The sequence below is a fragment of the Marmota monax genome, unplaced genomic scaffold (genome assembly GCF_021218885.2).
Source record: "Marmota monax isolate L192 unplaced genomic scaffold, Marmota_monax_Labrador192_F-V1.1 WCK01_AAM20220418_F8-fsc00026, whole genome shotgun sequence".
NCBI classification, from domain to species: Eukaryota; Metazoa; Chordata; class Mammalia; order Rodentia; family Sciuridae; genus Marmota; species Marmota monax.
The window spans coordinates 17,790,222-17,816,504 of NW_026693108.1; the positions used below are offsets into that span (position 1 = coordinate 17,790,222).

General features: G+C 39.4%; 1 protein-coding gene across 2 annotated transcripts in view; it reads right to left on the minus strand.

Moving 5' to 3' along the window:
* Gpc5 (glypican 5) overlaps nt 1-26,283 on the minus strand; it is a 624,390-nt gene that overhangs the window by 7,790 nt on the left and 590,317 nt on the right. Inside the window, exon 7 of one of the 2 annotated variants that reach the window (XM_058582790.1) lies at nt 6,648-7,994. The exons of the other annotated variant lie outside the window; for it this stretch is intronic. Within the exon in view, the coding sequence (XP_058438773.1) occupies nt 7,950-7,994 (45 nt within the window). The 3' untranslated portion in view covers nt 6,648-7,949. Of the gene's footprint in view, nt 1-6,647; nt 7,995-26,283 lie in introns of those variants that run through there. 2 annotated transcript variants of the gene reach the window in all.

Genomic DNA, 26,283 nt, shown 5'->3' on the forward strand with positions numbered 1-26,283 from the left:
AACCCTGTCTTTAATATCTCTATATCCAATTTATTAAAGAGCTTTCACTTTTACTGAAGACATTCAAGGCTATGATATTCTGGAATAACTTTGAATTGGTACTTTTTGACTGCCAGATTGATTGATTCACATATTAATTCATTAACTTTTTTTTGAGCATGTACTGTGTAACAGGTATTTTGGAAGCTAAACATCTATATCAAAAGAAAATACAGTGTTTTTTGTTTTTAAAAAAATGCTCAATGTATACTTTATTTCAAAGATGATATTCATGAATATGCAACAAGATAAAATTAAAATGAATTATATAATCTGAAAAGCAGGAAAAAAAGAAGAAATAGCTTGAAGGCTTACTTTTGTGTTATTACTAATTATGTTTCTTTATAATCTTAATAAGAATAATTTAAAACAATCTTATTTCTGAGAACCTGGAGACTTCTAAGAAATTGTTTAAACAACAACAAAAAAATTGTCATTGAAGAATCATGAATCATGCCAAGATATATTAGATATATTTGTGTTTGCATCTAATTGCTATAAACTAAAAAGGAAAGGGATCTTTCAAAATAAACATATATAATTGTTTCATAATAAATATGGACATATTGTTAAAGGTTGATTAATGCAAAAGGTCTGTCTTCTAGAGTAGGGAGGAAAGTTTAGCTTTACGATTTGGATCACCTGGTAATGAACTCCTGCCTTATTCCTACAGAAGGGATCTGTTATCTTCATTCCCCTCCCACTCCAGACACATAGCTACCCTCTGCTCCCTTGGTTCCACCCCCAGACACAAGTACAATTTGATATCCTACTCTCAACTAATCTTGAGAAGTAAGCATATTTCTATCAAGGAGGAGACTCCCCAAATGATAATTTAGTAAAACAAAAGGATTTCCCTGTGTACACATTTAAAGGAACATAAAGAAATAAAATGAGTTCAGAATGGTAATGAAACCAAAATCTATGAGCAACACATGAAAATATCTCAATTTATGACCACACATTCGTGCAATATACTATAACAAATCTCCTAATTTTAACCACATATATGAGTAGATAGATGTTCCATACAGTCATATAATATGAGAATTTTTAAAACTTAAAATCCCCAATAAATTTGACATTATGTCTCTGGGCCTATAGAGTCTGTATCTGTAAAATGTGATAAGAATGTCTCTTTGGAAAGCTTTATGAGTATTATTTGGGTTATATTATGTAAAGTGTTGGCACATTGTATGTGATCAGTGATAGTTATTTAACTTGATCATTGTTACCATTATTACCAGTAGAAACTGATACTGTGAAAGGAGGAAACCCATGTGGGAATAAAAATCCCTATCTACAATCCCACTCTGCCTTGGCTCTGTCATTTGAATCTGCCTCAACAAAACATAAAATGATGGCATTTTACAATCTCAGCCTATGGCCTGTCATAGAAAGTCAATCAATACATACATATTTATAGAACAATTACAACAGAGGAAAGGGCATGATTGAGTCGCCGCCACACATTAATTATGTGCCTTAGGCAAATCACTTAAGCCTATTAAAACTCATTTTATTCTACTGAATGATAATGCATGGAAAAGCACTTTATACACTATAAAGCTCCTTGACAGGGTTCTGTGCATAGCCACGCATCCATAAAATTGAGAAACCAACAAAGTGAGGACAGAGTGAAAAACAACAACAACAATAAAATGACCACCCTTCAGAGGGCTCTTCTGTTCCTCAATGCCATGCAGTTTGTGCAGGCAGCTGATTAGCTGAAAATAGTCAGTTTTGATGACTGATGCTTCCTGCTTATGTTTAATTGGTTTAGGAAGCTCATTAGGGATGCTATCTTGGAGGATGAGTTTGGTGGGCAGAATATCTGATGACTCTAAGGCAAATGTACTTTCAGCTGTTGAATTAATTTCTCAATAGACTCAATTTGCTTTATACTAACTGTCTGGCAATACCCTGTAGCTGCAAAAGCCTTTCAAACACTTGTGATAAAATCTGGCTATAGATAGCTCATACACACGTTTGCTGTGAAAGAGAAACACTCATCACGTTAAAATAATCACCAGACACCAGAGTAGATGAATATGCTTTAAAACACCAAACATAATGATAATCTCTAAAAATTTCCCCCTTCCCCCTTCTCATAGTCATTTCCACAGATACATGAGAAGTAAATATGTGTCTAGAAAGCATTAGGCATCCTATAGGTCATCCTAGTCATCTACTCAAATGTAAATATGTCAAGATCTGAAATTTTACTATTTTATTCTAATGATGAGACTATGTAGGCAAAAATTAAAATGATGGGAAAATTGCAAACCAGAAAACTGAAGATCTAAAAACAATAGTACTGTTCACTTTATCATTGATAAAACATCTTCAAAGAACATTTTAAATATAGACTGAAAAATTTTCTACATATATACACATTCAAATATGTACATATATATGAATCTAATTTTGTCATAAATGGATTGGTATTTGCATTTTCATATATTTTAAGTAAAACCCATAAAGAAATGTATATGAAACAGGAAAACTATGGAAGCTCATAAAATTTTCAATTGAAAAACTGATTCAAAATTCCTCATGAGCTACTTTTAATTTTATCTCTATAGGATATTTCAGATGAGACCTAACATGTTTTTATATGGCATGCTCTTGTTATTTTGTCTGCAATATAACTTCACTTTCCCCAATCCTCCAGATGTGCATCCAACCAAACCCATCCAACTCCACTCCATTTTCACCTCCTTCATTAACTTCTTAAAATCATCTTTTATACAACTCTTTTAGCAAACTTCCCCACTATTGCTCTTTAAAAATTTTTTTAAAAATATTTTATCCATAAACTCAAATACCACAGATCTCTAGATTTATATTTTCAAAAACAGTTAAATCCTTATAGACTATTCTACCAAAAAAGCCAAACATGTTTTACAATATGTCATGTTATGTTAAGTTGACCGGACACAGAAGTCATTTCTGTAGGATTTCTTTTCAGTGTTTGCTTTAAGTTGGAGCTTTCTGATCTTGGCTTCTGTTGTACCAGTAATTTGAAAGGTCACTGCTCTGCTGGCATTTGGCTTATGCAATGCAGTCTGGCAATTTATAAAAGTCTTGTGATTTTGTAAATAGAACACTGAAGTTAGAAAAGGCTTACTGAATTCATTCTCTATGTGGTACTACTGCAAAGTTATTGAATCTTGTTCCCATAAGAAAATTCTGTTTGTCTCCTTACCCCTATGTCTGATCCCTATCTCCAACTCAAAACAAAACCAGCCCATCTTCTGAGCCATCACTCCAAAATGAACTGTTCAAGTTTATTATGAGTTTGTGTCCTACTCCAAATTCAAGACTTCTCAGGAGGGTGAAAATAAAAGCTGAGTTAATGCAGGAATAAAAGTGGAAATAGAAAACAACCTCAGATAGAACTCAGAAAAAAGCGTAGGGCCAAAGGAGGAGAGTGCATGCCAACTTTATCAATTCTCCAACGTTCTTGTGCAACAACCCCATGAAATCACTCTAAAGATCTGAAGTGAATTGGTAGAAAAACAAACAACCTTTCTCATAAGACAACTCTAGAGTTAATTCTGGAGCCTTCTGTCACAATACCCATGTTAAGCTGGCCAGAAAGGTACAGAGGATGAATGACAGTGGTGCCGGGGGAAACAAAGACATCTTGTGAATAAGCAAGATGTCTGCATCAGAAGAATGGGAGAAGTAGGGGAGAAGAAAAATGAAGGTTAGAAGTAAATTAAATAACTGCAACACATTTAATGAAATAAGTAGATGTATAAATCTAGTTTCTTAGGTCAAATATTATATTCTGTAGGACATGATATATTATAATTATAGTTCCCAAAATTAAAAGAAAAGTGAGATTAGGTTCTTCAAGCCACTCTTTTACTTATAATTTAATATGTTAATTCTATAAATCCTTATTGCATATTCACCTACATCCACAGAATTAACACAAATCACATACATATATAACCACACAAATATACCTGGACAGGGCCATTACAAATAACTAATAGCTGATCCAGGCTGGTCTATGGTCAAATAAAGAGCAGTTTAAACAAGAATGAGATATTAAACAATTTCACTCTTTTTTATTGGTTAGGTATAGAATAAGTTTATATTATTCACAGAGTGCTTTATTATCAAGGAGTCATTTTTATTCAACACGTCTAAAGCCTGCATCTTTTTAAGCTGATCTTCATATGCACAGGAAATGTTTAACTATCAAACCAGTTAATAATACAGATTATTGGTTCATTTTTAACATATATATTTTAACATATTTTTCACAAATTTACAGTTACTTGTGGCCTGGATTGTCTCAGTTAATGTTCTCTCCTCATTATGGGTACCATGGTAAGCAAGGGTATAGAAATTTATTGCTGAGAAAATGCCTAACCGTTTGCCTACACGTCCCATATCATCTTTCTAAAATTATAGTACTCAGTAACCTAATTTTCAAAATCGAGGAACATACTGAATATCTACTGAGTGTGAGAATAGCAAATAAATATATTCCAAAACATGGATGGATTGACTGAAGGTGACTTTTAGACAACTCAGCATCATCTGGGGAAATTGGGTGTCTACTAGCCATGCTTAACAGAAGTTAAAGCAGGACTTATAGTACCAAGAATGTTTTATTTTCCTAGTCAATAAAGTAGATAGTGTTGATCTTTATATACAGTACCAAGGAAACGGGTTTCTTCCTTTTTTTTTTTTTTTTTTTGTATTGGGAATTGAACCTTAGTACTTAACCACTAAGCCACATCCCCAGCCAGTTTTATATTTTACTTTGAGACAGGGTCTCACTAAGTTGTTTAGGGCCTTGCTAAGTTACTGAGGCTGGTTTTGAACTTGCCATCCTCCTGCCTCAGCCTGCTGAGCTGTTGGAATTACAGGTGTTCAACACTATGCTTAGCTAAGTAATTTTTTTCCCCCTCAATTCATTTGCTCAAATTTGCTTCAGCTGGCCCAATCATTAGGAAAAGAATGGGCAACACTAGCTTTTCACTTATTGCCAGGGACAAAGAGATCATGCATGTACTTTCTACATAGAATATGGAAATCAGCATTTTTCATAATTAGAGTTGTTACCTTGTGACTTTTTTTGTTATTTTTATGTATCAAGAATACATTTCTAACAGGATTACAAGATTTATGTTCTTCAGATGGATGTGCTTTAACCATTGTCCTTCTAGTCTCCATGAGACTGACATCATTGAAAGATAAAGAAAAAATTTTTAAAAGGAAGAAGAAAGAGGACATAAGGAAAAAAAGAAAAAAAAAGAGGGAGGAAGGTGGGCTTTAATCATGTTACATTATCATGTAGGGTTCCTTGCTTAGTAAAGATTTTCATTGAATTCACCAAAATTTCCATTGCCTTTCTAAAAGAACTCTGAGCGATAGAAATTAATTTAAAATCTGACTTTGGCAACCAATCTAGATTCCCTTCATTGGCCAGCTGTGCAGAGATCATTCTCAAATGCTCTATTAAAAAAGAAAGATTCCCTTAAAGTTTCCCAGTCTATTAAAGGTTTATTTCCAAAAGGAGCTCATTCTGATCCCATTTAGTATGACACCCCTGTGTATGCCAGATGGTAACAAGCATTACAGCTTCACAAATGTCATTCCAATTTTCACCTTTACAATTAAATTCTCCTACCTTTCTTTACCTAAACCACAAAATTGTGGACAAAGATATGCCAAATGAAGGGAATATTTTGCTAGAAATATTCTAGAACTTATTTGAGGAAAATGTGCAATATTTGAAACTTTAGCTGCTTGGGGAGCTGGTGGGTGGGTATTTGACTAGGATTTTAGGTCAGATTTTCCCACTACTTAAATGTGTGACCTTAAACAAATCACTTAATCTTTCTTCAACTAAATGTTTCATTAAAAAAAAAAAAAGAAATTGAGGACACCGAAATTTCCCAAATACGTATCATAGCTCTAAAATTTTCAATTCTTATATTTTAAATGGCATTCTAACATTTGGTTTCGAAACAGGTATTATATCTTCAAGCCTTACTGCAAGCCTCTCTGACATTCATTTTAATTCTATTTGTTTTTCTGCTAGATGTAATATTTGAGATTCTTTAAATTGAAATAATATGCCTTTTTCAGGTTTAATTGTATTTTCCCCAAAACATATATTGAAATACTAACCTTGGATACTTCAGAATGTGACTTTATCTGGAAATAGGGTCTTTTACAGTAAAGACAAGGTCTTCAGAGTAGGATCTAATCCAGCATGACTAGTTTCCTTCTAAAAATGTGGACTTAAACACAGTAGGTCTTTCTTCTTAATTGTTACATTTTATTCCACTGTTCTACTGAAACAGATTATTTTATGTTCTCCTGTTCGTGGACATTTGTACTGTTTTGAGGATTTGGATACAAAAATAATCTTGCTGTGAGAATCTTGAAAATGGCTTTTGGTGTATCTATTTCCAAAAAATGCTGTGTAAGAGTAGTTGTATTATTTCTTAAATTTTTTAAAGAAGTCACCAAATAATCCACCTGTGCTTGGAATTGTTTGGTGCGTCAGAAATGTGCTAAATATATACATAGATTCTATAATAGACGCAGCTCACTCAGATTGTGAAAGCTACTGCAATATTTAAAGGCTGTTTTCCCAGTGAAATTCATTTCTTCCTGCAATTTCATGCTTCTATCTAGGATTATTTCTCCTTAGTAGTAATACTTTCACTAGTGTTTTTATAGTCCCAATCTTCTTGTCAAACATTTGCTAAAGAACTATTTATCTAAAATATTTTACTATACCTCAATTTTGTGTATATTTTCACTGACTAAAGATTTTTATATTGGTATAATTTTTTCTTCAGCATGTTCAAATGCCATTTAATTTTCTTTTGTTTCTACAGTCTCTGTTAAATATTTTTTTTTCTCTTATGCTTGCTCTACTTTCATTTAGTTTTGGTTCACCAATGGATTTGTGATGGTTTTCTTTGTATTATGCTGCTTAGGTTTTGTTAAGTTTCTTGAAAGTGCATTTATATCTTTTTATCAGTTTTACAAAGTGCTTGACCAATTGGTCTTCAAATATTGCTTATTTCCCCATTCTCTCTTACCTAACTTTCTTCATCTCCAACTACAGGTATGTTATATGTTTTTACTGCATGTTTTTTATGCTGTGTTTTGGTTCATCCAGTCTCGTGAGCTGAGGTTATTTCTATAGATTAGTTTAGATTATTACTATAGATTTCTCTTCAGGTTAACTTTTATTTTGCAGTAGTTATTCACTTCTTGTGCTTCTTGAAAGAATTCCCCACCCAAAGACACTTCGCCGGGAGAATTCCAATTTTATTGCAAAAAGCAGTGTGCTTATATAGAACTAAGGGGGAGATGGTAGGGTTTAGATAAATGGCAGGCAACCCGTTTATTGGCAAGTTCTTTCAGATATCAGCTCTGGAGCCCAGGAATTAGTTCTCATTGGGGCTAAGGTTCCCCGCCAGCGAGATTTGAAATTGGCGCCGGCGGGAGAGTTCACACGGGCAGGAACTTTTTGCGCCACTGCAGAAAAGAAGAAGGTAGGAAGAAGAGGTGCTTAGGCGCCATGTTGGGGTTTTTTCTCTGGGGTATGGCTGCCATTTATACTTTTTCCAACATTCCTCCCTTTTTGTTTTCTTAGGAAGTGGGACGTCGTTGGTCAGATCCGGCTGCTTCCTGCTGTGTGGGGGCGCTGTGGGGCCTAGAAAGGGAAGTGGAGGAATGCTCGGGGGGCAGGTTTGGGGATATCATGGCAGCCAGAAATAAAACCCAGTGGCTATAGACAGCTACTTCCGTAGGGGTGAAGTCTGTGAAAGTTCCCTGAAGCCACAAGTTGTCGATGGCATCGAACCAGTCCTGGATGGAGGAGATTGTTGGTATCAGCCACTGGTTCTGTAACAGAGACTCTAGGAAATACTGGAAGCGTTGCCTGGACATGGCGTCACCAGCACCTGAAGAAGATCAGAGCGAATAAAAACATAATGAAGATAAAAATTAAAGCAAAGGTCAATTTTTGGCAGAAGTTCCATGTTGGGGGACTGACAGAGAAGAGGCCAAGGGCCATGAGGAAGCTTAGAAGGACATAAAGACTCATGAATCCAGGATGGCAGATTAAGAGGTTCTCCGAGCTCCTTGTCTCCCGCTGTCTGATGTCCGTTGCATTCCATCGTGCCTGGTAGTGAGCTTCAGCACTGAGTGAACTGTTCTCTTGGAGATGTTGGGGGTTCATCGGTCATCAGAGGCTGGTAGTGCCTAAGCAAAAGCTGGTTGAAAGTTTGATTAGAAATTTTTTGCAATTGGGTTTGAAGGAACTTCATTATACAGGGCAAGAGAGCACAAAAAAGGAGCATCCCAATAAGGGGCCCCAAGATAGGTAGTAAGTACGTGGCAAGAGAGGATTGGAAGAACCCCGTTATGGGATTAGAGGAGGTGGGTTTGAGCAGTTGGGTCGATAATTCCTGCAATTTAACAACATTTTTTTCTATTAGCCCAGACTCATTAACATAGTAGCAACATTCCTCTCTGAGGAACAGGCATGTACCCCCTTTTTCTGCAGTGAGAAGATCAATCGCCCTTCGGTTTTGTAAAGTCACTTGTGCCAATGAAGTAACCTGCCGCTGCAAGGAGCCCAGAGACTCAGCAGTGGTATCGAGTGCTTCCTGCAGTTTTTGTTGCAGGTCATTGGATGCCCATAGAGCATGACCTATAGCTCCACCAGAGAGTCCGAGACTTGCCACTGAGGTTGTTAAAGTGAGCCCTACCAGAACCTGCAGAAAGACTGCCCTACGGGTGCAGGAAGGTAGGGCCAGCTGCCGGAATTTGGTGGGAGTATACAAAGACAGCTGAGGAACTACAGTAACCAAGAAACAGGTGCCAGAGACATTGATTGTTGAGGTACTTAAAGACCCGTTACACCAGAGGAAATGTCCAGGTTGCATAAATGCAGGGCTCAATGGGGTGCTATAGCTCAAGGAACAAATGGGTAAAGGATTCATTGTTGGCAGGTGGAAACAGATGAAAGGAAATGAAGTATTGGTGGAATAACTTTCCCACAGTGGGATACGTGTCACATGTAGGGGTTGTCCTTTCTTAGAGAAATTGTAGATTTTTGCTGAAATATTTCCTGCCGCTAATGGGACTGCTGCTAGAAGTGGACGAGTAAGTGAAGCACAGAGAAAGCACTGAGAAGTAGGCACAGAAAGAGGGGTGGAGTTTAATAATCGAAGAGTTTGGTGTAGCAAATTGAGCCATGTGGGAGGGGGGCCTAAGGGGGTTGAAGGCTCTGAATCTTCTTTGGATGGGCTATGGATAAGATCTCGAAGTTTTGATTCTGACTCCTTGATGTGTTCGACTACCTGGATGGTTGCTTTAGGTGGCGTAATCAGGGTGCGGCCAACAGTCATCCACCCTGTGGGTCTGGCTGAGGTTGTCCGAGCATAGACAGCAAACTCAACATAGTCCCAACGTTTGGCCTTGGGGTCAGGTATATCTAAAGTATACCATCCATTGTTATCGCATGAAGAGCCTTTATGCCAGTTTAGGTAACTAGAAGTCCACCCTTCAGGGTAACCAAGTGAGTGGTAAGAATAGCTACCACGTTCATCATGGAACCTGCATGACCAATAGGGGCACCCATTATATATCTCAGGCCACCAATGACAATAGTCTTTGGTTTGATCAAAAAGGAAGCAAATGAAAGGCCAGTTCCAGCTACCAGGGACGAAGGTCCTTGAAGGTGAAAATTTTAGGGAAATAGAGGTGCAGTTGTGGATGAAGCAAGTAGTTGCATCCACTGCGCGGACCTTCTGCATGCCATGTTCTGAGTATCGTTCCCGAAGAGTGAATAAATACATGGTAGGAGAGGAGGGTAAAGACCAGTCCCGACAGAGCACAGAAAATAAGCAGAGCACAAAAAACAAGCAGAGAGAGAAGACTAGGGTGTTGGGAGAGCTCATTGTGCCTTCTTTAAGAGGAATTGGGCTGAGGCGAACACCGTGTGAGCCGCAACTTAAAGGGGTGAGATGGGTGTGGAGAGCAGGAGTAAAGGGGAGGTTCAGGAGGTGATTCTTGGAGTTCCTCTGGGGTGGTCCTGTCGTCAGCAGGTGGGGCCTCCTGGTGATATGGCTTCAACCTAGAAATGTGAATCCAGGGAGTGAGACGGTTGTCTGGTAAGGAGAGTTTGGCAGCGGTGGGGGTACAGAGAATGACAGGATAGGGGCCTTCCCATTTTGGGGCAAGAGGCCCTTTCTCCTCTGGGGTGTTATAATAGACTAGACTCCCAGGTGTTAAGGGAGGAGTGTTTGGAGAGGAGACTGGGTCCGGAAGAAGCCAGTCCTGATATTTCCAGAGTTCCGAGCGGAGATGAAACAAGAGAGGCAAAGACAAATCTCGGGTGAGAGGTCCTTGTGAAACGACCAGCCCAGGGGGTATAAGAGGTCTTCCATACATTATCTCAAAGGGAGACAGTAAAGATGGTTTCTTAGGGAGAGCTCTGATTCGAAGCAAAGCCAAGGGAAGGAGTTTGACCCAGTCTAAGTTTAATTCCATTGTCAATTTGGTAAGGACTTCCTTTAGAGTACGATTTACCCTTTCCACTTTCCCTGAAGCCTGGGGGCGATATGGACAGTGGAAATGCCACTTGAAGGAGAGGGCTTGAGAGACCTTTTGTGTGATCCTAGAAATAAACTCAGGGCCATTGTCAGATTGTAAGGAAGTGGGCATACCAAACCTGGGGATAATGTCTGTCAGTAAGATTGAAGCTACAGTGGAAGCCTTTTTATTGGAAGTGGGAAATGCCTCAACCCAACCAGAGAAAGTGTCCACAAAGACAAGGAGGTATTTAGTGCGCCGTACTGTGGGCATGTTGGTGAAGTCTACCTGCCAGTCAGCAGCGGGAATGTGTCCCCGGGCTTGGTGGGAAGGGAAAGGTTTGGGCCTTAAAGGAGTATGAGGGTTGGTCTGTTGACAGATCTGACAATTAGAGGCTATATTTTGGAGCATGGCTTTGTCAGAGGGGGTGAGGGAGAAGAAGCTGTGTAAAAAGAGGGTTAAAGACTGAGAATTGGAATGGAATAGAGTATGAAGGAACTTGAAAAGACCCTTGTTCTTACTGGAAGAAGTAGGGGCTTCAGATGAGCTGTCTAAAGTGGCCATTATATGTCCCCCAGGGGGGCCATAATTGGAAGTGGTAGCAGCTATTCGTGCCGCCTGGTCAGCTTTGGCATTGCCCTCAGTGATGAGAGAGCCATCCTTCTGATGGGACCTACAATGGACAACTCCCAACTGGGTGGGTAAGTGGGAGGCCTCTATCAGATTGGTTATAAGAGCCGAATTAGTGATCGCATTACCTTTGGTGGTAAGTAGGCCTCGCTCCTTCCATATTGCAGCATGAGATAATAAGATATGGAAGACATATTTTGAGTCAGTATAAAGGGTGAGGGATTTGCCTTGTGCTAGAAGGCAGGCACGAGTGGCTGCTATAAGTTCAGCCTGCTGGTTGGTAGTTCCTGAAGGCAGAGCTTTGGCCTCTATAATCTCAGTGGCTGAAACTACAGCGTATCCAGAGTAATGAGTGCCGTTCTGCCTAAAGGAACTGCCATCAGTGAACCAGATAAGGTCAGGCTTGGTGAGTGGTCCCTCAGAAATGGAAGAATGACAGGGGAGGAAATCATCTAAGGTTTCCAAACAATTATGAGTTGGTGTGTTAGACGTGGGAGTCATTGGGAGCAGTGAGGCAGGGTTCAGTGCAGAGCAGGGGAGGAAAGTAATATTAGGGTTTTCCAGAAAGGAAGTGAGGAGCGACAGAACTCTGGATGGAGGAAGGGTTTGAAGGCCCTTATAAGCTAAAAGATCCTTCAAGTGATGTGGGGAGTGGATAGTTAAAGGGGCCCCAAAAGTCAGCTTAGAGGCTTCTTTGTGTAAAATTTGTCCAGCAGCCAGAGCTCTTAAGCAAGGGGCCCACCCACAGATGGTAGGGTCTAGTTGTTTGGACAAATATGCCACAGGTGCAAATGTAGGCCCATAGTTTTGACCTAAGACCCCAAGTGCTTGTCCCCCTTTTTCATGGACATATAGATGAAATGGTCTTGAAAGATCAGGAAGGTGAAGGGCGGGTGCCTTTAGGAGGAGTTGCTGAAGCCTGCGGAAGTGGTAGTTGGGGGAGGAGGCAAGAGATTCACTAGGGGGTCCCTTTGCTAGGTCATACAGGGGTTTGGCTAGAAGAGAATAATTTGGGATCCAGGCCCTAAAATAACGTGCTAGTCCTAGGAATGATAGTATTTCGGCTTTCGTATGGGGCACTGGAAGATTAGAGAGGAGTTGCCTCCTATCCAGTGTTATTTCCTTTTTCCCAGGTGTAAGACGAAAACCAAGATAGGTGACAGAAGACTGGGAAACCTGGGCCTTGTGGGGAGACACCCTATATCCCTTATCTGCTAGGAAATTGAGAAGCTGGGCGGTGTGGGATTGAGAGTGTTCCCAAGAGGGACTACATAGAAGAAGGTCATCGACATATTGAAGGAGAGTAGAGTCAGGAGAGGTGGGGTGAAAGGATGTGAGGTCCTGGGCAAGAACTTGGCCAAAGAGATGGGGGCTATCCCTGAATCCCTGTGGGAGGACAGTCCAGGTAAGCTGCGAGAATGGCGGGTGTGAGGGTCAGTCCACGTAAAAGCAAAGATATCCTGAGATTCTGAGGACGAGGGAATAGAAAAGAATGCATCTTTTAAATCTAGGACCGAGAAGTGGGTAGTAGTGGCAGGGATCTGAGAGAGGAGGGTGTAAGGGTTGGGCACTAGCGGGTGGATGGGGACCACAGAGGAGTTGACAAGGCGAAGGTCTTGAACCAGCCTGTAGGACCCGTTAGGTTTCTTAACTGCCAGAATGGGGGTGTTGAAAGGAGAGTGTGTAGGCCTAAGATACCCCTTTTGTAATAAATCCTGGATGATGGGTTCTAATCCGAGGAGGGCTGTGGTTGTGAGTGGATATTGTGGTTGACTAATATATCTTGAAGGGTCCCATAAGACAATATGAATAGGACTGAATTTAGCCATAGAGGGTGTAGTTGTGTCCCAAACCTCGGGGTTAACTGGTTTAGATAGCTGTGGAAGAGTGCGTGAAGGAGGTGTATCTGCCCCTAGGAACATCATGAGGAAATGAGAGGTAGGAGAGGTGTGGGGTGATATGTGAATGGTGACTTTCAATAGTGAGAGTATGTCCCTTCCCAGAAGGGGAATGGGGCAATGGCTCATAACGAGAAAGGAGTGTGTGAAGGACAAAAGGGATCCCTGCATATAACATGATAAGGGGGGGGGGGTTTTGAGGGAAAATCTGTTTACCTCCTACCCCAACAATAGGAGTTTTTGAGGGTGTGGTAGGACCCCAATACTCCCTCAAGACCGAAAAAGCGGCACCAGTATCCAAGAGTAAGGTAATGAAGCGTCCATCCACCAGGAAGGTGACCCTAGGCTCTTGCTTCTTGATGGTAATAGTTGGGAGGGATGGCCCAGGGCTCCGTCAATCCTCCTCTGCCAAGCCCAGGAGAGGCTGGGGTTGCCGGGCAGCTGACCAACCTCCCTTCCGGGTTGTTGGGCAGTCTGCCCCCCAGTGTCCCCTTTGATGGCATTTTGGCAGGGGTTGGAGGGTGTCCTCGGCAAAGGACAATCCCTGGCCCAATGTCCCTCCTTACCACATTTGAAGCAAGCTCCAGGGGGTGTCTTATTAGGACAGCGTGGTGATGACCTTCTCTGAATGACCTGGGCCAACATTTGGAATTTGGCATTTTCAGCCCTCTGCCTACGGCATTCACTTTCATCTTCTCTACCATGAAAGACCTTGAAAGCGACAGCGAGGATTTCAGTCTGAGGAGTAGCAGGGCCCTGTTCAAGCTTTTAAAGCTTGGCTTTAATGTCAGGGTAGCTTTGGGCCAGAAAATATGTCATTAAGACATGACGGCCATCAGGGGTTTCTGGGTCGAGGTTTGTGTACTGTTGAAGGGCCTTGGTTAGTCTATCCAGGAATTCTGAAGGTGTTTCCTCCTTCCTTTGAATGATCTCCTGCACCTTTTGAAAGTTAACAGCCTTGCGGGTGGCCTTTTTTAGGCCCGCCAAGAGGCAGGATGTAAAAAGGTCACGAGACTGTAAGCCTTCAGGGGTGTTGTAATCCCATAGGGGATCCTGCTCTGGGACAGCATGAGGGCCCGTGGGGTGGTTAGGATTGGTCCTATGATTTTCATCAGCATGGGCTTGGGCTAGCTCCCAGACCCGTCGCCTTTCCTCGGGGAGAAGTGTATTGGCCAAGAGCATGTAGATGTCATGATGAGTGAGGCTATATGCTTGCAGGACCCATTGAAACTCCCGAATGTAAGTGGTGGGGTCAGTGGTGAATGAGCCTAACTTCCTCTCTAGCTGAGTAATGTCCGACATGGAGAAGGGCACATGGACTCTGATGACACCCTCGGGACCAGCTACCTCACGAAGGGGTGCGATTGTCTTGGGGGTGGGAAGGAGTCCCTTAGACCTGGTAACAGGAGGACTGAAAGAGGCAGGCGGCGGACAGGAAGGAGAGGGAGGGGAAGGGAGTGTCTCTGTGGAGGAGGAGGAGGTGGAGCAGGCAGAATAGGGCGGAGAGGAGGGGGATGAAACGGAAGGCTGAGGATCTGTGGAATCAGGCAGAGGAAGAGGAGGGTATAGTGGGAGAGAAGGGGCAGATGGGGCTGGGGGATAAGGTGGGGGTTCATCTGCTGGGTCAAATGAGGAAGAATCTGCGAAGTCAGGAGTAGAAGTAGGGGAAGAGAGGGGTTTGCAAGCAAGGAGGACCTGAGAGGGAGGGCAGGAGGAGCAGAGAGCAGGGTGCTGTGCGAGAAGGCTAAAACCTTCAACGCAGGGAATCTCCCTCCACTTTTTCAGACGCTGGCAATAGTTAAAAAGGTCCTGGAGGAGGTTTGGATCTAAGGAGCCTTCTGGAGGCCAATGATTGCCATTATCCAGTGGATATGTAGGCCAATCTTGGGTACAGAATTTGATTAGAAGTTTGGGTTTGATGTCTGGTGTGAGGGAGAGTGTGGCCAGATTTTTTATTAAACATTTGAGAGGTGAGGCTTCAGGTATAGACGAAGAGGTGCCCATAGTCACAGGGAAAGATGGAAGAGAGAGAATAAGAGTAAGCAAGAGAGACAAAGAGAAAACCCGGGCTGGACCGGCTTCCAGGAAGCCCAGGGCGAACGGGGGTCAGGTGGGCGTCCCCAAAATGACCAGCCGTCGCGAGGAAATACAGAGGGCACTACCTGGTCGTCACCAGTGAAGTGCGATCTGTGAGACCCAATGGGGTCGGAGCCACAGGCAACCTGACGTCAGGAAAGTTTTCAACCGCAGTGGAAGAAGTCAGTAATGAAAACAGAACTCCGGCTCCGGCAGAACGCAGTTCCAGGCCGGGAGTTCAGTTTTCCCGAGCAGAGAGGCAGCTTCAGCCAGACACAGCAGCCCCGCAGGAAACAGCAACTCTAGCCAGCGGCAGCGGCAGCGGAGGAGGGAAAAAACCACAGAGCCTCTCGTGTAAACTCAGAAGCCTCACGCCCCAAAGGGAAACGGATCACCAGAGGGTCCATTTCAACCAGTAAAGGTCTTAGTGGGGTGGATTCCCTCCCCCCACCGGGCGTCTGGAGTGTGCTGGACGATCAAGGTCACAAATCCAGCGATAGCCCGAAGGGAGTTGGCGAGCCGGGGTCAGGGGACGCTTACCTACGCCAGATCAGTGGTGAATGCAGGCAGCCGGAGTCTGAAAAGAGCGGACCAGGGCGGAGTGTCTCGGCGGAGCGGGGGACGGGGCTCTTGTTGGAAAGAGCTCACCCGTATCCGAGTCACGGCACCAGAATGAAAGAATTCCCCACGCAAAGACACTTCGCCGGGAGAATTCCAATTTTATTGCAAAAAGCAGTGTGCTTATATAGAACTAAGGGGGAGATGGTAGGGTTTAGATAAATGGCAGGCAACCCGTTTATTGGCAAGTTCTTTCAGATATCAGCTCTGGAGCCCAGGAATTAGTTCTCATTGGGGCTAAGGTTCCCCGCCAGCGAGATTTGAAATTGGCGCCGGCGGGAGAGTTCACACGGGCAGGAACTTTTTGCGCCACTGCAGAAAAGAAGAAGGTAGGAAGAAGAGGTGCTTAGGCGCCATGTTGGGGTTTTTTTCTCTGGGGTATGGCTGCCGTTTATACTTTTCCCAACACTTCTCAATTTTAGGTTGTCCACATGATATTTTAGTAGAGATTCCTTTGGTAAAATCATCATTATCTCATCCAGTTTGTCTACTTCTAATTTATTATGTAAGCAATAATTATTCTCAGTTTTTGTTAGTTAAGTTCAGAACTACATTATCTGAGAATCTGTGTTTACTGTCTCTGAGTGTTGTTCTATTGATTAATAGACACCTTTTTCTACTTCATAGCCTAGATTTTTTTTGTTTTATTTTATTTCATGCTGGACATTGTATATAAAATATTAATGAACTTTTCAAATAATGTTAGATTCCACAGAATGTGTTCCTACTTTCCTGTGATTATGCAGGTAGGATTAGTAGAAAGCCATATAAATACAATTAGTTATTAGAAAATTCAGGATTGGGCTGTAGTTTTAGCAAGACTCTGCCACCTTTGGTGCAGTTTTATTTCTCAAGTATACTCTTCCTGAGCTTTCTGATGGGGAATTGCTGTATGTATTTCTTCTTAGGCTTGAAATTCCGTTGCACATTAAATTCTAATTTCAGGGATATTGAGCTTTGCCCTTTAGCATCTCACTCCAAGCAGCTTCAAAATCTTGGCAATGTTGTAGGTGAAGTGAGGGTTAGCCATGCATTTAAATCAGGCTTTGTTCCTTTCAATGATTTTATCTCACTGAAATATTCTGACAGATTTCATTGTATGTATGTATGTGTGTATGAATTTATTGCAGTTATACCAGTGATGAGAATCAAGGCCAAGTCCCATTTCCCAGATGTGAATATTGAACACCCAAGAAACACTGAGGCAGGTGCAGAAACCAATTTTTATTTAAGGATACAACAAAAGGATTTCTTTGAGGAGAAGGGGCCCCAGAGCTAGGTGTCCAAAGAAGTGGGGGTGTCCTCCCTCTTTTATAGGTTTTTTATTTCCTTTGTTCTTATGCCCTCCTTCTCCCCTTATCTTGCCTATGTGACTAATGACCAAAAGGTGAGCCAAAAGATGGAGTGATCTGAGGGCAGGAAAGAAGCCAGCTGCCCAGAGATATTGAGCAAGAAGGGAGAGGCCCAGAGGGCATTCATTAACAACTCCTGTAACTCCCTGCCAAGAGGAACAATCCCCTAAAGGCAGGTAACCTTGGCAACAGGTTGAAGGAGGAGGGGGAAGGGCTCTGGGAGTATTAAAATTTTCTTTCCTTTCCTTTAGAACCAGTCCCCATCTTCCCAGTCCTACCAGATCATTCTTTACCTATGCTGACTATCCCTTGTCCTCCCTCCACTCCCCCCAGCATTACTGGGATTCAATCCCTGGGTGCTCTACCACTCAGCTATACCCCAGTCCTTTTTATTTTTGAGTCAGGGTCTTACTAAGTTGCCAAAGCTGGCCTTAAATTTGTGTTCCTCCCTCAGTCTCCTGAGTAACAGAGACTACAGGTTCAGTCTGCCTACTGGAATTTTCTGGAAAAGTTCCTCAGACTTGCTTTTTGTACAAGAATTCAACAAATATGCCAAAGGGAAAACATTTTATTATGCCACTGCTAATTTCATCCCAAGATATGTCTGGGCCAGGCTCAAACCTTAGCCTCCACCTACGATCATAAAAGACCCTGCCTCAAAATAAGAGAAGTAGATATTGGCAACAGTTAGCAAACATTGTAGTTATAATATGTAAGTTCTTCTTTTCCCAGCTCTTCATCTCTAAAATTTAGAATTTTGTAATTTATTGATGTTGAAGCAATTCTGCTGACCTACTCTAACCTCCACAACTTACTTTTTTAATCATTTTCTTTTTAATTAGTATTTTGTTTTTAACATATAACCTTCCTTAATGTTTTTTCCCAATGTATCTTATTATTTATAAAATTGAGCATCTTAAATAATTTTTGAAGAACTACTCTAAAAATATGCGCAAATACAGATTTATTATCTTTGTTTACATGCTCTTATTGGAAAAAATCTATCCAGGATTTCTTCTTAAATTTAAAGAATACCTAGACTTTTTAATACAAGGATTTAAAATGGCTATTCTGGAGACTTTGCTAATGGGTCTCTGAATTCTTGATATAGACATAAGATAGGAAGTTCTGGTTAATGTAATGGCCACTCCAGGAGATATTATTGAGATATACTCTGAGAATCTACCACACAAGTAGATAGCAATACCCCTAGAAAAAGGAAAGTCAACAGATTTTAACCAATATATACTGAGATAGTAGCTTAGAATGTGATTGTGCATCTTGTTTTAGGTTATTTGACATAAGGCAAATCAAATATGGGATACATAACCTTTAGAGGCTTCCTTGAAGAGAAATGTGTAATGTCAGGAACACTACTATTAACCACTTTCTGTAAGTGGTTCTGAGAGAGTGATTTACTTTGGATTGTAGGGCTTTGGATAATGAAGGAAAAAAAACATCAAAGAAACCCTGAGAATCATATTGGAGTGACAGACAGGTATATCAGCATCTTTTATCAAACTCTGAGAGAAAAGAGAGAAGAGGAGGGAAAGTTGAATGACTCAATATTAGGTAGGTTTTAAAATAAACTAAATATTTAGAGGAGAGAAAGATTGATCTCAAGAATAGTAGAGAAGTCATTAGAAGAAGAATGGGTGAAGAAAAACCTCAGAACCTTTAGCATTCATTCTGTCTTCTATCACAGAGGGAAATTTTATGGGAGACTCAAATTAGCCCAATAATTTTCTGGCCTGGTGAATATTACCAAAAAAATGATCTGCAGTGTTAGATGGGCATATTTGTGTTTTTCTTTCTTTAAATATACAAAAATAGGTTTGGCATGGTGGCACACTCCTTTAATCCCAGTGGCTTGGGAGGCTAAGGCAGGAGGATCACAAGTTCAAAGCCAGCCTCACCAATTTGGTGAGATTCTAAGCAACTTAGTGCGACCTTATTTCAAAATTAATATTCAAAGTGTTGAAGATGTGACTCAGTGGTTGAAGCATCCCTGGGTTCAGTCTCATTATAAAAAAATAGGCTTTATTTTTGTATAAATGATTTATCACTCTTAAAATTTTAAGCAATATGGAAAAGCTTCTGTAATTCAATAACAACTTACACATTTCCATTTTAAATGTCCATCTTAGTGTTGTTTTTAAATCACTGTTTATCTAGTATTTTATCCTGTCCTTGTACCAGGTATGTGTTTTTAGATAGTTTATCCTACTGAGAAGTAACTGTTTTTCCAAACCTCTGTCTTGTGTGTGAATGCGTATTTATGCCCTGCTCATTCAAGAATATTAGTCTTTAATATGTTAAACACTGAGCATAATACACATGATTCTGGCTCTTGAACCCTACATAGGAGAACCCTATTTAGTTCTATTACAGAATTTATTTATGTATTTGTTTATTGTGGGGCTGGAGATTGAACTCAGGACCTTGTACATGCAAGGCAAGCACCCTATCAACTGAGCTACATCCCCAGCCCAAGAATTTAAACAACAAAAAGAATCTGGTGAATTTTATTTAAAACATCATTGTATGTTTTACTCCATATTACTTCCTTTCACACTATAGAAGGTAGCATTTTAATTTTAAACCTTAGATAGTAGAATCTTTTGATATATATAACAATGGCAGTATGAAGGGTAATACTTAAGTGCAAACTGGCTTCTCTTTGATGCCAGTCTCATCTCCTTCACCTTTCCTTTCTCATTCATGTGTTCCGTGTCTTATCAATAGACAGCTATTCACCCAGGCTTTCCTAGAAACCTGCAATTTCCCCTCCTTTCAATTATTATGATTTCTCCATCAATATTGTTATTCCTTCTAGGTTGTTGATCCACCTAAGCATTACAGAAAGGCATGACCAAGCTGATTAAGCCTCCTGACTTAAGGGCGTGTGAACAACTTTCTCTCCAAAATTGCATTCATTACAAAGGGAGGAGACTGTCAATTCAAGACTGTGGAGTCATGGGTCATCAATGGATCCTCTTTTACATAGTTCATCACAGCACACACATAAACACACACACACACACCCGCTGATGTGTACACACGTGTACCATACAGGTACCCACAAACCTCTCCTTTCCATTTCGGTTGTTATAACCCACTGGTTCAAGGCTGTAACGATTCTGGCATGATTTTTTCCCCCATTTCTTTTTACTCATATCCATGTAGATCATGTTCTTCTGAACAAACTTATTCTGAAAAGGGATAGACAGTAAATATTTTTGGCTTTGCAGGTCACACTATCTCCTTTGAAGCCATAGATAATAGCTAATGCATAAGCATGACTATGTTCCAGCAAAACTATTTGAACACAAATAAGCTGTAGACTGGATTTGGCCCGGGGGCAGTAGTTTGGTGGGCCTGAATCTAGATAAATCCTCCAGATTACAGTTTTTTCTCATGTTCTTTCCTTATTTAATATCATAATTTCATTTATTTCTTTATCAAACATTAATAATTTGTTCTATGTGCAAGACATCAATTATCTGTCCTGTGATTGCCCTTTAGAATGAGATGCTGATATTTGGCTGACAACTGAGAGGCATTATTTTCCCATTAACCTTCATATACCTGCAGTCTAGTGAAATTAAACCATCCACTTCTCTGTATATATTTCTGATGAAATTTTTGCTCTGTTTCTCAAGCTGGCCCCTCATTATACCTTAACCTTATTACCCCAAGTCTAACTCACATACACATGTCTTCAACCTCACTGATTGGATAAACTTCTCCATTCTCTATACATTCACATTATGCTTCTTTGCACTATATCATCTTGAATACAGGACTATTTTGAATGTTCTATATGTATTACATAATGTATTACCATTACAGATGCTTGGAAAGCAATGGTTAAGTTAATACTTGAATAATAAAATTCCACTAATGGTTTTACAGTTGACTTAAATGCAATACATTGAAGTCATCTCTTTCTTCTCTTTCCCTTCCTCTCTCTGTGCCCCAACCCCCATTATTGGAAAGCCCTTTAAAGTCTCACACTCATCTTTCATGCCATTCACTGATTCAACCTAATTCAGACCTTTCACATATCTATGTTGGACAAATAAAATAGTCTCCTAATTCATTTCTATCACTTATTTTGTCTCTAAACCATCTTCATCAGTTATCTATTTTTGTTGTGCCACATATTACCCTGACTTACCATTTCAAAATAACATAAATTTATTATCTGATAGTTTTTGTGCTGGCTGAGAATCCAGGTATTAATTAGCTGTGTCCTTTGACTCTAGTTCTTTACAAGTCTACAACCATTGCAAGGCTCAACCAGGAAGGTTTTGTTTTTAAGCTTATGACATGGTTGTTGGCAGGAGTATTTCTCATGAGTTGTTGTAATAAGGTCCCTTGGATCCTTGCCATATGAGAATCCTTATAAATCATGCAAAACATGGTAGCTGTATTAATCCATTTTCTGTTGCTTATAACTGAATACTACAAACTAGGTAACTTTATAAAGAAAAGAGGTTTATTTTGGTACACAGCTATGGAGTTGATGGTCAGGGGGCTACATCTGATAATAACCTTTTGTTGGCATAGTCTAGAGCAACACAGAGTACCACATAATAAGAAAGAGGGAGTACCCACATATGTCTCTTCTGGTCTTTCTTCCCCTTATTATAAAACCCAAAATATTCAATCACGGGGATTTCACCCTAATAACCTAATCTAATCCAATCAACCTCCAAAGGCCTCACCTCTAAATGCCTTAGTCAGATTCAGTGTCCAACCTCTTAATATCTCACAGTGGGGATTTCATGACACACATGCAGGCTTGGAGGACACTTAAACCATGTGCAAACCATAGCAGCAGCTCTTTTTATCCCAGCAAGCCAGAAAGAGGGCCATAGCAAATAACAGCCAGAGAGAAAGGGTTCGCAAGATGAAGTTGCAATTTCATCACCTAATCATGAAAGTTTTGAATTAATTTTTAAGGATTACTACTCTTACATACATATTTAAAAGCAAATGTATAAATTTTAATCTTCTTTTATTTATAAGAAAAGTATAAGGTTTCATAAATTTTGTCACTATACCTTCATGACCTTTATATATTCAGTTTTGTCCTCTTGTTTACAGTCTGATTGAGCAGTAAAGGTGTAACCATTCACCAATCAAAATGAACACTAAAAGGTCAGTGTATTACAGATGGTAGTTGCTTTCCAAAAAAATACATCAAGCATTCAAATTCTGGTACATTTTTGCAAGTCCAAACTTGTACAATAAATCCATGGTGACATAAATGAGATCCTGGCTCCTGATAAGACTTATAATAAATATGAAAAGAAAGTTCAACTCCCTGTCTTCTTTTTTATTTTCATATTTTAAAATCAGCTTCCAAAATCCTAGCAAACTATATATAGGAAGTGCTTCTGTTATGGATGTCATAAAACTACAATCTTAGAAATATTTGCTAAGCTGCAAATTTCAAATTAAGAAAATATCATCATATTTACATATTTGTACATGCACATATTTTGGAACTATTTGTACGTGTTAAATAATTTCTATTATGATGACTGTCCATTTTAATTGTCAGTTATTTATAAATGAATTATAACTGTCATTTCAAATAGAGCATTTGGCCTCATAAATTATCTCAATGTGTGGTCAAAATGAGACCAGTTTTGAAGGATAAATAATTTTTTTCTGCATAAATAACCTGAGCAGAACATATTTGTTTTATTTTTTGTTCTTACTTGGTTTTATTTTTATTCTTTAATTTTTTATTAGTATACAATATTTGTACAAATTATGGGACATGTGTGATATTTTAACACGTTTACAGCATGAACTGATCAAATCAGGGTACTTAGCATTTCCGTGTCCTAATGATTTCTTCACATTTTTTGGAGCTTTTTAGTTTCACCCTTCTAGTTCTTCATAAGCTATATGTCAGCTTGTTGTGAACTATAGTCACCTTACCATGTTAAAGAGCAACGAACTCAATCCTTTTATCTTTATTTTGGTTCCCATTATCTAAATTTCCTCAATACCCCCTTACCTCATCCTTCCCAATCTCGACTAATAATTCTACATTCAGACTGACATTTTTTTTAGCTTCTACATATGAGAGAGAACATATGGTGTTGGTCTTTCCACATCTGGCTTGTTTCACATAGGATAATATTGTCTACTCCCATCCATTTTGCTGAAAATGACAAAAATTTTATTTTCCTTTATGACTGATCCATTGTGCACATAGTCCACATTTTCTTTATCTGTTCATCCAATGATGAGCACTGAGACCAATTTCATGCCTTGGTCATTGTGAATAATGCTGCAGTAAACATGAAAATGCAATATCTCTTTGCTAGTGCTGTGTATTAATTATATTTTCATTGCTGGGACCAAAATATCTGATATGAAATACTTAAATCAAGTTTCATTTGTGCTCACAGTTTCAGATGTTCATGTCCATGGTCGGCCAACTCAAAGGCAGAAACATCATAGTGGAAGGGTGTGTCAGAAGAGGGCTGCTCAACACATGGCACCAGGAAGCAAAAGAAGGGCAAGGGACAAGAGAGACCCTTCCAAAGCACACTCCAGGGAACTCATTTCCTCCAACCAGGACTCGCCTCCTGCAGTTTCTTCTACCTTCCACTAGTGTCACTGAATTTTTAATATATCAGTAGATTAATTCACAGATGAAATCAGAGCCCTTCCGATCCAATCACTTCCCAAGAGCCCACCTCTGAATATTGCTGCACTGGGGGACCAAGTCTTCTTCAGATGAATTTTTGGTGGCAATTTCTCCTTTTTTTCCCATATTTTTAATTGATGCATTATAATTATACATAATGATGGGATCCATTGTTATATACATATAACATCCAGAACATACAGCAGTATAATTTGGCCCATATCATTCCCCAGTGTGTTCTCTTTTCCCTCTTCTCCCCACTCTGTCTCTTTCTACTATTCTGCTGTTCTCCTTTTGTTTTTCTTGAGATACCCATCCCTCATACTTTTCTTTTCCTTTTTTCTCACTTGCTTCCTCATGAGAAAACAAAACAAAAAACACTTGACCCTTGATTTTCTAAGATTGGCTTATTTTGCTTAACATAATGTTCCCAAGTTCCATCATTTTTCCCATAAGTAACACAAATTCATTTTCCTTTTTGGTTGAATAAAGCTCTCTTGTGTATATATGCCACATTTTTTTATCCATTCATTTTGGAGACACCTCATATCCAAGCCATAACATACTGATTTCATTTCCTTAAAATATACCCATAAATAGAAGAGGTAGATCTATTTTTAGTTTTTTAAGGAATCTCAATACTGCTCTCCCTAATGGAAATACTAATTTACACTACCCTTCTCCACATTCTCATCAACATTTGTTATTTTTTTAATAATAGCTATTCTAATTGATAACTCATGGTTATGATTGAATTTCTCTGATGACTAATGATATATAGCATTTTTTTCCATATATCTCTGGGCCACCTGAATTTCTTCTTTTGAGAAATACCTAGTCAATCCTTTGTCTACTTTATAATAAAAATTTTAAATGTTCTCATTTACTCATATATTCTAGATATTAATCCTGTCAGATAAATAGCTTGCAAATATTTTCCCCATACTGTGGGTTTTCTAACGTGTTGATTTTTTTTAATTTCCTGCACAGCAGCTTCTTAGATTGATATAAACCTATTTGTCTATTTTTGCTTTTGTTTCACGTGCTTTTAGAGCCTTATCCTAAAAACCCTTGCCTACATTGATGTCCTGAAACATTTCTGCTGTATTCTCTTCTAGTAGCTTCACAGTTTTAGGCCTTGGATCCATTTTGAATTTATTTATTTTTTTTTTTGTAGGATGAGGGTCAAGTTTCAATCCTCTGCAGGCGACTATCTAGTTTTCCCAGCACATTTATTGAAGTGGCTGTCCTTTCTTCAACGTACATATTTGGTGTCTTTGTCAAGTTTCAATTTCTTGTGAATGTATGGGTTTATTTCCGGAATCTGTATTCTGTTCCAATGGTCTGTATGTGTTTTTAAGCAAGTACTATGCCATTGAGCTTATTGTAGCTCTGCAGTATATCTTGAAATTAGGTATCAAATTGCTTCCAGATTTATTCTTTTTGTTCAAGATTGTGCTTTGATTATTTGTGGCATTTTGTGCTTCCTACAAGTATTAGGATTATTTTTGTCTAGATCTTTGAAGAATATTATTGGGATTTTGATGGGAGATCACATTGAATCTATAAACTCCTTTGGATTGTAGGAATGTTTTGATAATATTAATTCTTTCAATTCATGGACATGAGAGGTCTTTCCATTTGTGTGTTGTTCATGTGTGTGTCCTCTTAAATTTTTTTCATCATTTTTTAAAAATTTTTCATTTTAGAGGCCTTTTACTTCCTTGATTAAATTTCCTCCTAAGTTTTTTGGTAGGTTTCAACTATTTACTTCTTTTGCAGCTATTGTGAATAGGAGTGATTTCATTTTCAGTAAGTTTATTTTGGGTATATAAAAATAATACTGATTTTTATATGTTGATTTTTTTTATCTTGTAACTTTATGTGAATTTATCAACTTGGTCTTTTGGTGGAGTCTTTAAGATTTTTTTCTATATGCAAGATTATCTCATTTAAAATATGAGTAAACTTCTTCCCTTTTTATTTATATGGCTTTTTATTTCTTCCTCTTGACTCATTGCTCTGGCCTCTGTACTATGTGCACTGAGAGTGGTGAGGGTAGATATCCTTGTAGTGATCCAGATCTTAGAGGAAATGTGTTTAGCTTTTCCTCATTCAGTGTGGTCTGTTGATGTGTCATATATAGTCTCCATTAAGAACATATAGTTTCTAAATATTTTGCATTTTCAGTATACAAAAGAAGATAAAGAAAGAATTATGTACTTTAAACATTTTTTTTAATTATTTTTCTTGTTGCCAATATACTTTAACTGTTCTAAAGTGAGGTGGGTATTCAAGGTTTAGCCTCTGATGGAATAAAATTAAGTGACTAAAAATATAAAAAATGTAATCTGAACTTTTGATTAAGAGAAGACCAGGAGCAAAGTCTGTTGATAACATG